The sequence below is a fragment of the Marmota monax genome, unplaced genomic scaffold, assembly GCF_021218885.2.
Source record: "Marmota monax isolate L192 unplaced genomic scaffold, Marmota_monax_Labrador192_F-V1.1 WCK01_AAM20220418_F8-fsc00037, whole genome shotgun sequence".
In the NCBI taxonomy this organism is placed as follows: domain Eukaryota; kingdom Metazoa; phylum Chordata; class Mammalia; order Rodentia; family Sciuridae; genus Marmota; species Marmota monax.
In genome coordinates this window covers 1,995,118-2,009,233 of record NW_026693245.1, presented here as the reverse complement: position 1 = coordinate 2,009,233, position 14,116 = coordinate 1,995,118, and the positions used below count along the sequence as shown (strand labels likewise).

The 14,116-nt window shown below is 37.0% G+C and overlaps 1 protein-coding gene across 7 annotated transcripts in view; it reads right to left on the bottom strand.

The window, feature by feature from the left end:
- Positions 1 to 595: 595 nt before the first annotated feature.
- Znf131 (zinc finger protein 131) overlaps positions 596 to 14,116 on the bottom strand; it is a 30,221-nt gene continuing 16,700 nt past the window's right edge. For 5 of the 7 annotated variants that reach the window (XM_046456335.2, XM_046456338.2, XM_046456337.2 and 2 more), the window contains 3 exons: positions 9,993 to 10,678; positions 3,456 to 3,586; positions 596 to 2,479 (listed from right to left, as the gene is read on the bottom strand). In XM_046456335.2, the coding sequence (XP_046312291.1) occupies positions 1,793 to 2,479; positions 3,456 to 3,586; positions 9,993 to 10,678 (1,504 nt within the window). In that variant the 3' untranslated portion in view covers positions 596 to 1,792. Of the gene's footprint in view, positions 2,480 to 3,455; positions 3,587 to 9,992; positions 10,679 to 14,116 lie in introns of those variants that run through there. The other 2 variants (XM_046456340.2, XM_046456341.2) reach the window with 2 other exon arrangements.

Genomic DNA, 14,116 nt, shown 5'->3' with positions numbered 1-14,116 from the left:
GAGGATGGAACCCAGTGCCTCATACATGCAAGAAAAGAGCTCTACCACTGAGCCCCGGCCCCATCCCTGTATTTGTTTGAGAGACAGGGTCTCACTTAGTTGGTTATGGCTAAGTTGCCAAGTCTGGCTTTGAACTTCCAATCCTCCTGCCTTAGCCTCCCAAGCTGCTGGGATTATAGGTGTGTGCTACTGTGCGACTACTTTAGATCTTAAAAACACAACCTTTTTATTCCTGATACATCTAAATCTGTGACTTCTCCAACTGTATAAAGCCATTCTCTTCCACATATTTCATAAACGTGTTACGATTTAACATCAGGATTACCAAAAAGTTATTTGAATTGATCTTTAAAACTTAATAAGGCTCTACTCAAAAAATTCCACTTGCTGTTATGCTCACTATGTAAGAACTACAAAGAATACCAACTTCTGTCTTCTTTTTCTTGAGCCGACTTTTGAAGTTGGAGGTATGTGTTGAGAATTTTCTCTCTCTGTTCATGAAAAAATCATGTTAATACAGATGCAGAAAGATGAGATGGTATCTCTGACCACATACCAACCTCCACACTGGTAATTAAAAAAAAATAAGAAAGAGTCATGAACACATAATTTTCAAGTTTACTTTAAAAATGTAAATATCTCCCAATATTTAACAGGTAAAGAAAATAGCATATTGGTTTATTTTATGTAGTTGTTATATTTTATTTTCTAAGTAATACTGATTAAAAATATTTACACACCTACTTTTAAGTCCACAGTTTAGCACTCTTATTTGTATGGCTTTAAAAGTTATAGCACAAGATCTTTACATTAAGGATTGGGGGAAAAGATTCCATTCAAAACAAAGCCTGATATATTATATACATGTTTTTCTCTGTACTTTATTTTAAATACATTAATTTTTAAATGATGCTCATCTTTTTATTTTTCATCTTGTGGTAAAATACTAGTGCAACTTTTCATCAAAATAAAGTTTACCACAGATGTAAATGAACTCTCCCAATTGAAAATGGCCCTTCAGCTGCCATTAAATGAAATTTCTCAATCTAACTTAAATGAAAAAGAATTGGTAGTTGTCATCATAAGCAAAAATATGAAGTACTATAGCACTGTCTACATTGCTTCTTATAACACAAACTTTGAAAGAACCAGAGATGTTTTATAGAAAAGTCTAGTTGGTTTTAAAAAGGCACATGGGTGTTTTGTTTGTTTGTTTTTTTAACATTCTGGAAATTTTGCCACCACCACTCTTTCTGTTGCAGAGATGGCACCTGTGACTATTGGGGTAGACAAGAATGTTGTTCAAACTAAAGAAAGCCAGCCAAAATTTTAACTGCACAGTAACAACGCACTTTCTTCATGCAGCCTTGTTTCCTACATATTCAATTTTCTAACATGCATTAGAATACATAAACTTGTATTCTAATGATTTTACATTTGATTTTACAATATGGAAAAAATTTGAGGAAGGACATGACCCGGGGAAGAGAAAACGGTGATAAACTTACTACAATGAAAATAGATACTTTCGTACCCAACTATATAATAAGAATATAATCCATTTAAGTTTTCAGAAATATACTTCTCAAAGCTCCCCTTCATTTATGAGAAAGATCCTCCTCTGTGGCATTAACTGGGGTGAGGGGCATCAGTATGTTTCGATAGAAACAGTTCAGCACAACAGGAAATAGTTTTTAACTTTGGTCCACTTGTCTGTCAGTTTAAGGACAGTCACACTGCCCATAATCAGTTCAAAAACCCAACGTGTAAATTAAAAAATATATTCGTTATTTCAATCTAAAACTGGCATAGCTGTTCTGTCATCATTCTCTGCCTTTTCAACTTGGGAATCCACTGCTGGTTTGGTCTTTAAACCCTCAGCACCTCTGTGATCTTCCCTGGCAGCCTCAGCAGCATCTGCTTGGTTAGGCTCTCTCTCCTCTTGGCTCATGATTTCAGGGGTCACGTGGTCCAAGTCCGCTTCTAGAAGCTCAGTTTGTACTTCCACTGGCATCTGATTTACCCGTTCAACATGCAGCTCCTCTACGTGTACTTCAGTACCTTCTTCAGTCTGAATTCGACCCACTTCTAGATAACTGACTTGGACCTGCTCTGGAAGCTCACTCATGTGTGAATCATGCACTTGGCTGTCCTGAAGCAGATCTGGATGGACTTGTTCCACAGTCACTTGTGCTGAATCCACCTGGACCTGAAGTAATGGTAACACATGCACCTTCCCAACTTGTTCTATAATAGTCATTGATGTCACTGGTTCAGTTTGCACACGTGTTTCTACTGAAAGGACTTCTTCAGTTACTAGACGCTCTGAAATATTATGAGTATCACTGAGGTGCCTCCTTAATTCATTTCCTTGCATAAACCACAAGTCACATAAAGTACAATGGTTGGGTTTATCTCCAGTGTGTATTACCAAGTGATCTTTGAACTGGTCCCAGCTGTTAAACACACTGTTACATACCTGAAATAACCAAAAGATATGATGTTAACTGAAAGAAATATGGATTATTCTCTGTAATTTTAACATATACTGATAGTAAGTTGAATATGGTATCTGCAATAAAATCTTGTCCAAGCTATTTCATAATTACTTGGTTGACTTGCGTCTTTTAGCTGCTAACAACTTTAAATATTCTGGGAAATATTTCATATGGCCCTCATTGTTTAAGTCCCACATAAATTCTTGGAATATAAAGTAACCATATTATAATTTCTAGCATAATTTCAACACATAATCTTACTTAAAAAAAAAAAAAAAAAAACCCACTATTTTATCATGGAAGATGATGCAGCAGGTATATCTGTTTTGCCTCCCCAGTCTCTCTCCCAAATTCAGACTGACTGCTCTATGGCTAAGAATAACTTCAGTTTCACACTACCTATTGTTTAGTACGTATTTTTTTTTAATTGGTATCAGTGTCATCTAGGATTGAGTAGTAAAACTATTCCTCCTTATAAAATCAACAGTGATGTTCTTTACTCTCATTCCTTTCCAAACTGTCAACTCTGTACTTTTGCTTGAGATTCTCAGATGCTCCTAAACTTACGAGTTATGTCCTGAGAGATCTACTGTAAATGTTCTAAGTTGGAAATGCTTTAAGTTAAAAATGCTTTCAATATACTTAAACCTACTGACTATCACATCTAAGCAACAAAGTACACTGTAGAGTATCAGCTGTTTCATTCTTGATCACTGACTGACTGGGACCTATGGCTCTCTGTTTCTGTCTAGCACCATGAGAGAGCATCCTATTACCTATTACTAGCTCAGGAAAAGATTAAAATTCAAAGTATGACTTCCACTGACCTTTCACACTATTATAAAGTTAAAAAATCCCAAGTTGAACTGTGGTAAGTCAGGGACTACTACCACCTTTCACTATTGAAGAATGCAAATACAAATTCATTTGTTAAGGACAGAATACACCCACACGTACCTGGCATTCATACAGCTTCTTCCTTCCCTTTTTTGCCCCCACTCCAGTTTGGCATGCAGTGAGATGACATTTGAGAGTACTATTTCTAGCAAATCGTTCATGACAATTTGGACACTCAAAAGGTTTTTCACCTATTATAAGAGAAAAAAATATACTGACAATAAGAAAAACAGCAAATTTTAAGAGTCTGTTTTTTGCTTTTTGGTTACTTTTAATAGTACATTCTTAAAAGGGGGAAATTCATAAATTATAATTCAGATATTTTACCACATCCAAGATTTCTCTATAAGAGAAAATATGACTTAATGATGATTAATAATCTGAGCTCCGATGAAGAAATCAAATTTGGATTCAAGTTTTGTACCATGTTTTTCATTTCTTGGATTATTTTCCTTAGATAAAAATCATGACCAATCTGTTATTTTAGGGAAATGCATCACTATTCTTTCCATAAGCATTTTTATACACTTACCATGTAACAGATCATGTGCTAGACAATGAAGATAGAAAGATAAATACAATGTCCTTTAAAAAAACTTCCTGTCAAAGGCCAGGGTAAGTGAAATATGTGATAATAAATAAATACATTGCACCGGAAACTCCTTACAGAAAACAGAGCCACAGGAAACAAACTGCAGAGGTACAAAAGAGGAGGGTAATTCTACCTGGAACGGAATGAAAGAAGGAATCAAGTCTGCTCTAGGAAGAGGTCAGAAGTATAAAACAGCACAGTGGATGAGGATTAAGAAAGGAGGAACTGTTTCTCACAATGGGTGGAATGCCAATCAGAAAAGAACCCAGGACTCAGGAATCCAAGTAGGATTGGAGTAGCTGTGGTAGGAAAGATTATGAATTCAGTTTTGAGGCTGTTCAGTTCAAGTTACTCAGAGCTGAGGGATGGCAGCCAGTAGATAGTTGTATAAATAATTCTGGAGCCAAATAAGAGGGTAGACTGATATGTAGATTAGTGGTTATTTTCAGTGGTAATAAATACTTCCAGTATGGATAAATTTTCTCAGAGTATGTTGTATGATAACAAAATCAAGGAAAGGACTTAGTGAAACACCAAGTTAAAAAGGCAGATAGATGAGCTAGCAAAGAAAACAGAAATATAATTGCCAAGAAGCAGAAGGAATGAAAACTAAAGGAAATTATAGAAGTCAGTGGTAAACTGGGATCAGAAGCCAGATTTGTCTGGGATGAGGAGAGTTAGAGGCATGTTTGTGAAAACAATCAGTATAAAGACTCTCTCAAGAAAGCCTAGAAGTTGGGGCTGGGGATGTGGCTCAAGCGGTAGCGCGCTCGCCTGGCATGCGTGCGGCCCAGGTTTGATCCTCAGCACCACATACAAAGATGTTGTGTCCGCCAATAACTAAAAGAAATAAATGTTTAAAAAATTAAAAAAAAAAAAAAAGAAAGCCTAGAAGTAAAGAGGAAAGGTGGCTGGGAGAACAGATCACTATGAGGGTTCTTCAAGCCAAGAGAAACCACTGTTATTTGCTGTGAGAGAAGGAGTACTACAGTGATGATATGGAATAATCACTGAAAGAGCAAACAAACACCAAACTGTCTAACTGACGATCTCAGACATGAATTATCTCTATCAGTACTCAGCAACCAGGGAGCAGGAGCAAATACCAAAATTCATTCCAAGACAGAAGATTTTTTTTAAGAGGAAGTGAGTTCTTCTAAGCAAGAAAATGTGGTTAGAGAGAAAAATTATGAGAAAAGTGAAGAAATTTGGAGGAAGGATAATGCTTAGAGAACAAGACTAAAATTTTGGAGGTGGAGCACCAGAAATGAGGTCCCAGATGAGACCTTCATACTTAAATAGAAGGATTCATGCAGTCAAGTAACATTATTTCCTAAAAAACATACAGCTTTTGTACGATTTCCATGATAAAAAATTAATATGAGAAAGAATACCTATTTACCCGGAATTACTGTTGATACAGAAACCCCTTTTAATTCCAAAAATGTTGGGAGATACTGCTAAAAGAAATATTAAATTTTGTGGTTTTATTATAATTTTTCATTATCAATAAAACTTACAAGTATAAACTGGTAGAACCTCTTTTAGGGGCAATTTGATAATATTTGCCAAGATTTTAAATGCACATACTCATACTCCTGGCAGTTCTCCTCTTAAAAATTAAGTTACTTGAACACACACATAAAGATAAATGTACAAGAATGCTTATTGCAGCATAGTTTATAATAGCAAAGACCTAGCAAAAACCTGTTTATTAATAGGAGTAGTTAATCATGGTATAACTATATACTAAAGTATTGTGCATCCACAATTTTAAAAAATTAAGTATTCATAGATACAACGTTTCCCCCTCTCCCCCCCCAAAAACAAGATAAATGTCACTGTTATCACGGCATGCTAGCTGTTTCCCCAAAAGCAAGCATGTACGTGTACGGTTATTTGAAAATCCAAGGAATACACCTGGAAGGATAAATAAAGGAATGATAACAGTTGTTTCTTTCTTTCTTTGTAGTGGTAGGGATTGAAGCCAAAGCCTGGCACATGCCTAAGAACACTCTCCACAACCAAACTATACCACCAGCCAGTAGTTTACTTCTGAAGAGATCTACTTAAGTAAAAAAGAGACTAACTTTTCGTTGTATGCCACTTGAACTGTTTCTATTTTAAAATTTACTTTAATAAGCCCAGTAAAATATAGAAATAACAACAGATTATTTCTATTTTAGATGTGTGGGTAGCTGCAGTTTTCAAAGTGCTTTCACCATTTTCATATTTGTCACAACCCTGGAAAGTAGGCGTTATAGTTTTGATCTGCTTATGTTCCCCAAAGGCTCATGTTTTGAAGGCCTGGTCCCTAATTAGTGGTGCTACTGGGAGGTTGTGGAACCTTTAGGACATAGGGCCTAGCTGAACAAAGTAGGTCACTGAAGGTGTGCTTTTGATGTGTATATTTTGTTCTCCAGTCTCCTTTTCTTCTTCCCTCCTAGTCTCTCTTCTTCCAGGCTGCCATGAGGTGAGCAGTTTTGCTCCATCATGCTTCATCACAGCCCCAGAAACAAAAAAGTCACATGACCATGGACTAAAACCCCTGAAATTGTGGGCCAAAATAAATGATTCCTCCTTCAAGTTGATTTATCTCAGGTATATATTTTGTCACAGTAATGGAAAACTGTGGGAAGGTATTGTTATCATTATTTATACTTTGAGAAATCTCAAAGTAAAGTGAACCAGTCAAGTTCATGCTGGCAAATATCAGAACTAGAGTTGGAACTGACTTGATTTCTGGATCCACATTCTGATTCTATACTTTTCTCTCTTGGAAACTAGGAGTTCACTATTTAAAAACATGGCTAAAGGTCAGCTATAGGTTGTCTTTCACACTGGTTATCCCTCAGGCATAGCTGTCAGTTGGTCTGGTTCTTCTTTAACACCTAAACTGCTTACCTGTTTTTTCTGTAATTTAATAACCCCCAATCATTTGGTCACCTAAATGAGAAAGATAGGAAACTCCCTCTCTAATACCACCCCCCTCTGCCTCCCCATCACCTCACTGGTCACCAAATCCTATGGATTTTACCTACATATTACTAAAATGTCCAACCCTTTTCCATTGTAGCTACCTTTACCAACTCCCCATTCTGGTTTACTTGAACAGATTCCTTATTAGAGTCAGTAGGTTTCACGCTGCTCCAATCTATCTTGCCAATCATCTAAACCAAATTTGATCAGATTGCTTTCTGACTTAAAACTCCTTTAAAATGACCCAGAATCTTCCAAGATAAAATCCAAACTCATTTACAGCACTTATGAAAATAACTATGATCTCAACCTTCTCTTCTTTCTCACACTTAAACCACCTGTAGATCTCCCATATGATGCACAGGTTCCTGCTGTCTGGTCAGCCCTTTCGATCTTTTTGGTCACATCTCCTTGCATTCCTCTACCTGGATTCAATCCTTCAGCATATGCACTACCTGCCCTCCTAATAACTTGCTTCCCCTTGTTTTTATGTCTGAATGTTTCATTTCCTTTGTCTGGAATGCCTGTTTCCAGGCTTCTTCTCTTGAGTCACCATAGGGTAACCCCCAGAAAGCCATCTTTGTCTCTTCCATCCCAAGCAACCCAGCATTTAGCTTATCAAACTCTGTGTCTGAATATTTTCCCCAATATAACTGAGCTCCTTGGATTCTAAATCCATGATCTAGCAGAATGGGATCATTACTGTAATAAATAAATTCAGAGTATGTGAATAGCTAAAATTTTGCAAATCAAGCCACAGATTATGGTACATGCTTTAAGAATATACAAGAAACAAAAACATGAAACCAATAAAAACATACAAAATATGAAAATGAGTTGGGGTGTATTATGTTTTATGGTTGGGGACTGGATTGTCTCCAATTTTTGTACTTAGTTGGTTACAAGAAAAAATTTGTTGAAAGGGAAAAGTGATCATCCTTTATTAACAAACACAATTTAAAACTGCTCACTTATGCTCTTCTCAAATTCACTAAACCATCTATCACTTACCTACAATAATCTTGTCACTGATTACTAGCAAAGTAATTGAAGTTAAATGTCAAAACTGTTTATGTGCTAAAGTGATCGTCCAGTGGACATGCGGTCCTATATTTTCTAATAACTTAGTTACTTTAGATTAAGTTACTTTATCTCACATCATTTTGAAATCAAAGAAATACAACCTATATTCTGTGTAATCCAAAATAAAGAGTACATTTTAAAATTTCTAAAAGAGTTCATGTTGCCCTATTATCAAATATCATAGTCCTGAAAAGTAATATAAAAGCAACTGGTCCTCTGCTGATGTGCTGGAAGTCCCTATCAAAGTTCACTGGTTACATTCTAATGTTTACTGTTCTGGTGGTATTTAATCCTTTTGCAAAATTAACCCACAGTTATCACATAAATGTTCAACAAGAGACCCAAAGAATAGATGAATATTTGTTTTTTTGGTACCCTTTTGGAACTCAGGGGCACTCAACCACTGAGCCACATTCCCAGCCCTATTTTGTATTTTATTTAGAGACAGGGTCTCACTGAGTTGCTTAGCGCCTCAACGTTGCTGAGGCTGGCCTTGAATTTGCAATCCTCCTATCTCAGCCTCTCAATCCACTGGGATTATAGGTGTGCACCACTGCGCCTAGCTGAATATATATCTACACATATACATATATATATATATATATATATTAAATATCAATTGAGCTGCCCAGCTTTGTTTCATTTATTTATTTATTTATTTTTATGTGGTGCTGAGGATCGAACCCAGTGCCTCCTGCAGGCAAGGCAAGCGTTTAACCACTGAGTTACAACCCCAGCCCCGAATATTTGTTTTTTTAAGGACCAAAAAATCTATATCAGTTTCTATATCTGAAATCAGAATTTAATTTACATAAAAATTTACTGTGTATTAATTACCCAAACTAGTCCCTTAAAACCTTTTAAATTCACACTGAGCCTTAAGGAGTAGTACATTCTCTGACTACTCTCTACTCCTGTATTTAGTTTCCAAATATTGACAGCAAGAATTCAGATGGCAAAGGATACCATATTATCTGTTTCTACCTAGTTTCTCATTTTCAACTAATATTAGCAAGTGATTCTAGATAGTGAGGGGTCTATAAAAATATTTCACCAAAAGCTTTCTCCAAACTCTAGCATCAAAGAGAAAGATCCCAAATAGTATAGTGTATCTATGTTGTAGTCACGTATCAACAATCTAAAAAACAGCCTTAACCACTACCTGCAATGGGACTTGGGAACAAGTGTTCAGAAGCCTGATACTCAGCACTTACTTGTTACAGTGGACTTAAGGACTCTTCGAGTTTCAAGCTATTGGTAGCAGGTCCTATGCATGGTTCACGAGACCTCACAAGGAAATGGTTGGGGAGTGGGAACAAGGGCAGTGAATCAGACAGGGAAACAAGCAAATACAGAATTGTGAGAACCATAGGGCCTTAGACAGACCTTTCTGGAACCTGTGCTTTAGGTCTAGGATGGCTCCCAGGAGAAGCAATAGTATGAAGACATGATCCTTCTTAGCTCCCTGGCTATCCACCAGTCCTGACACATTTGCTGGTGAGAGATATGAAGTAAGATGGTATATTGCCTATCAACTAGGCCAAAACATAACTAAATGTATGCAAAAAAGTATAAACATCAGAGACATCTTATAAATGTACTTATCTATGTAACATATTAATAGGAAAAATGTAATAACAAGAACAGTAAAGTCCCACTATTAGGACTGAATAATTTATAATCCTTAGTAAGTAAATCAGAATATTTTATGTATTTCTTTGAAAAATATAGAAACTGGTAAGGCATAAAAGGGACAATCACTTTCAAAGCTGATAATGATTTGCATTTAAGTATCAATATTTCAACAATACTATAAATGCAATGTGTGTTTTGTCTTAGAAAAGACAGAAGTTATTAGTTTATATGGCACTATTTAAAAAAACAATTTAGACTTCATATAAATGTGGAATAAATACACTTTTAACAAAGTATTTTCTAATTACCTGTATGTTTTCGAAGATGCTCTTTAAAATGTCCAAAGTGGTCAAACTGTTTCTCACAGTACTGACATATATGAATTTTTTTCCCAGTTCTTTGCTTCTTACTCACTCCACCTTCTTCAAGGTGGTAACAATTTAGGTGCTGTTTCCATGCGCTCTCCCGAAGGTACCTTTTATTGCATATTTCACACTTGAAACTCTCAGTGGAGTGTGATTTCATGTGTTCCTTAAAATGGTAAAACAATTTAAATGAACGGTTACATTTCTCACAATGGAACAAGTCCTTCACATGTGACAGCTGAAGTTCCACAATTTCAATACCTTCTACCTGTTTGCTTATGGGGTCAGATGCACAGCCATCTTCTTCTTTAATCTGCCCTTTTCTATCACCTTGTCGGTACTTGCTGGTAATATCTGCCAACAATGCTAAAGCAGAATCATCAGAGGAACCTGTGCTCTGTATGTACTTTATGGACTGCTTGGCAGAAGCCACTTCCTCTAATGTTTCCATGCCTTCATCTTCCACTTCAATTGTGCCTTCAGCAATCTCCACCTCAATTTCAACAGGCTCCGATTCTGCAGATGGCAATGACTCAGTGATAACATTTGAAGTTTCTGCAATCTTTCTTTTTTTTGCCTCATTTTTTCCTGTGGTATTTTCCTCTAATGGAGCTGAATTTTCTTTGTTTCTGAAATATATAACATACGAATTAAAAAAATATACAAGATCAAAATCTCAGCAGGCTTTTTTGAAGAAACTGATGATAAAATTTATACAGAAAGGCAGAAAACAAAATTGGAAGGTGTATACCGATTTCAAGACTTCCTACAAAGCTACAGCAATGAAGATAATGACACTGGTGAAAGCACAACTATGAAGATTAATGGAACAGAATAAAGTCCAAAACAGAGCCCCACTTACAGAATAAACTTTTGAAAAAGAGGTTCCAAAGTATTTTAATAAAGGAAAGATAATATTTTAATGGTGGTGCTAGAACATCTGATATCTACATGGAAAATACAAACTACAACCTTTACTTCACATCATACATTAAAAAATTAACTCAAAATGAAGCTGGCTTTTAAAAAAACCACTGAAACTATAAAATATTAGAGGGTGAACAGGAGAAAATCATAGTTACAGACCAAGTGAAAACCCTTAAACTTTTATGTTAAAACTAGGCAAAAATGGAAATGATATGACAATGGGGCAGTAAACGTCCAGGATTAAGGAGTATCTTTCAAACCAAAGGCATGACCTGGAAGTTCCAACTGGAAAGCAACATGAGAGGGGGCAGCTGAAATCAGGAGTTTTCATAGCTGAAACAGACTGTGTCAGAAGAATAACCTTGAGGTCTTTGAAGGGGCTGAAACTGGAGGTTTGTTTGTCTGAACCCCATGCAGTCTGTGAGTTGTTTGAAACCAGAATCACTTTCTTCCTCCATAACTTCTCTTCTATCTTTCCCTTCCCCTCTACTTTCAAGTGCTTTTAAGGAGAAAGAAAATTAAGGGGAGAGCCAAAGTCTCCCTATTCTCAAGTGGAGCTACATACAGTCAATATGTACTCACCAAGTATGATGGGAGAAACTCAGGAATGTGAAGAACTCAAACTTTCAAGTGCCCAACTTACTATCCTACCTAGTTCCCTGAGGGAGAAAAGGCACTTTACATTCAACTGATGGGGTACAGGCATGATTCAGAGCAGGATAGGGAAGTTCTCTTGACCTTGGGGGGTGGAGTTGATTCTATAAACTGCTGTTTCAGTGCTTCAGCATCTAACAATAAGTACATTTACAAGATTTAGAATGACAGTAATAAGGTTAGAAGTGCCCAACAAGTGTCATTTGTCAAATGTAAAGGGTATATTTAAGAAAGCAGTCAGTTTATACTTTGGCTTTATATGAAAAAGTGGTAGCTCCCACTCTCTGTTGACCAAAAGTAAAGCCAACAGGTTAATGGGATCCTTGACTCACTAATGATTTTGTTAAGTTGAAACCTGATGGTGTTCACTGGGCTGCTGAAGGTGTTCAACCTCAAAACCATGAAAACTAAAAGTAGACACAAAGGCTTTGCCCAATGGGTAGAAACTGGGACTGTCCTCATAGCTCTGGTCAACATTCCCTATTCTTAATCTGGATCACTTATTTTGATGCCTATATAAAGGATGGTTCTCTAATGAAATCAACTGGAATCAAACTGCTAATCACATCTGCACCCAGACTGTCACCATTAATGCCTAGATCCGACTTAATCTGAATGTGCCAACACATCCACCATCATGGATTGAGCACAAGTAAAAGACCCTGTTTCTGATGTAGACTGTGTGCCAGACTTGTGACATCTACAAAGAGTTGCCCTGTCTATCTCAGAGTGAAAAAGCCATATCACATGGTTTTGTCTCTGGTACTTGAAGGCTGACTATACTAGACTTTTGGCTCCATCTCTAGGCTGTCAGTTGTGCTTTACCACTGTTAACACTTTTTCAGTTTACACTGTTGCTACTGCAGTCTGATCAGCTAGTTCAGGCCACACCTTGTAGCCTCTGAAATTAATCTATGTCTTCTGTTCAACTTTTTGGATCACCATCAGTCCGAGAGTACTGCAGTTTTTAATCACAAATGCTACTCAGTAATTGGCTAATAACTGGCTAACATTAAAGGTATTAATGGACTTCTCATACTCTCTACCATCAACAGATAACTAATATTATGGAGCATTTACAATGGCCTTCTCAAAACATTGATTCAAAAAGATTTCTGACTATTTCCCTCACCTCCTCCTTGACCAAAAAATCTGGGTAAGGCAGTTTGGTAATCAAATTCAGTTGTCCACAGAAAGGAATCATCTCTTCTCAGCTGCTTCCTGGGTAATGATGAAGACAAAAAGGGGTAGGAAGGTTATATAATCCTAACTGGAAAATTTAGGATTCTGCCCTGAACATTCTTGGACATGATCCTTTTCTTTTCTCCCAAGAGCAACCCTATGACAATCTGGTTGGTACTTGTTTCAGGTGACACCCTGGTCAAAATAGGCTTAAAAGATTCAAACTTAATTCCAGTTCAACCATCTGGATTCTCTTACTGAATTGACATCATCTTTTTTCATGAGAATATTGACTACTTGGCTGAATACAATGCTGGCCAAATACACTTACAATGGCCCACATAAGCCAAAGAAACAAAATAGGTCTCTTAAGTTTTTATAAAAATGGCACTCCAGATGAAAGGCTTGGGTAAGAGGAGGACTTCTAGAAAACAGGTGAAGTTATAGCTACCAGAACGAAACACAATGAATTTGTGAGAGGTGGAGGGACAGCAATTACCTTGGCACCTGGGGAGAGAACACCTTAGATCCCAAGAGGTATGGAGGAGGAAGGAACATTAATTATCTATCAGAACCATTCCTAGAGCCCTACCAATGAAAGAAAATGCTCTGATGCAGCTCTCCCCAACTATTACAAGCATCTTTAAACTGATGCTGAGTCTGTGGCCCCTCATCAGAAGGCTCTGATTATGATCTGATCATCAACTTTCTTAACTTTACCTAGAAGTCCTTTAAAACCACCTACGGATAGCCATGCTTCTGCTCCTTCTAGTGAGGTTTTTGCCTCACTATCTTTCTCATAGCCGACATGAAACCATAAGGTAGACAACTGCCACTCAACTGGTGTTCAAGTGCTTATGAGAAGTAGGAAAGACTGAACTGACTGCCCTTAATTTCTCCAAAAACTGCAAGACTCAAATCATTCTAACTGAAGTGAGAATGGGGGGAGACCACACTGGAGGCAATGTCATTCTGTGCCCCAGAATAATGGAGGGCTCAATTATAAACAATATTTTCTTTCCAGGACTCCTAGGTTGCCCAGGGACTGTATTTCTTGTGTACTACCTTGCGTACTTCACTGTACTACCTTCCTTCCCTTTATAAAACACGATGACTTACACCTCAGAAGTGGTTACAAGGGACCAGAAAATGTTTAAGGAAGACCAAGTAGTCCTCAGATGACTGGAAATCTTTCCAAACCTAGGCTACTGCTGGTTAGAAGCTCCTAAGGGAAAGCTTACTAGAAGAATAAGTGACTTATTTATGCATATCCTGTGGGCAGGATTCTCCTCCACAGGAGTTGT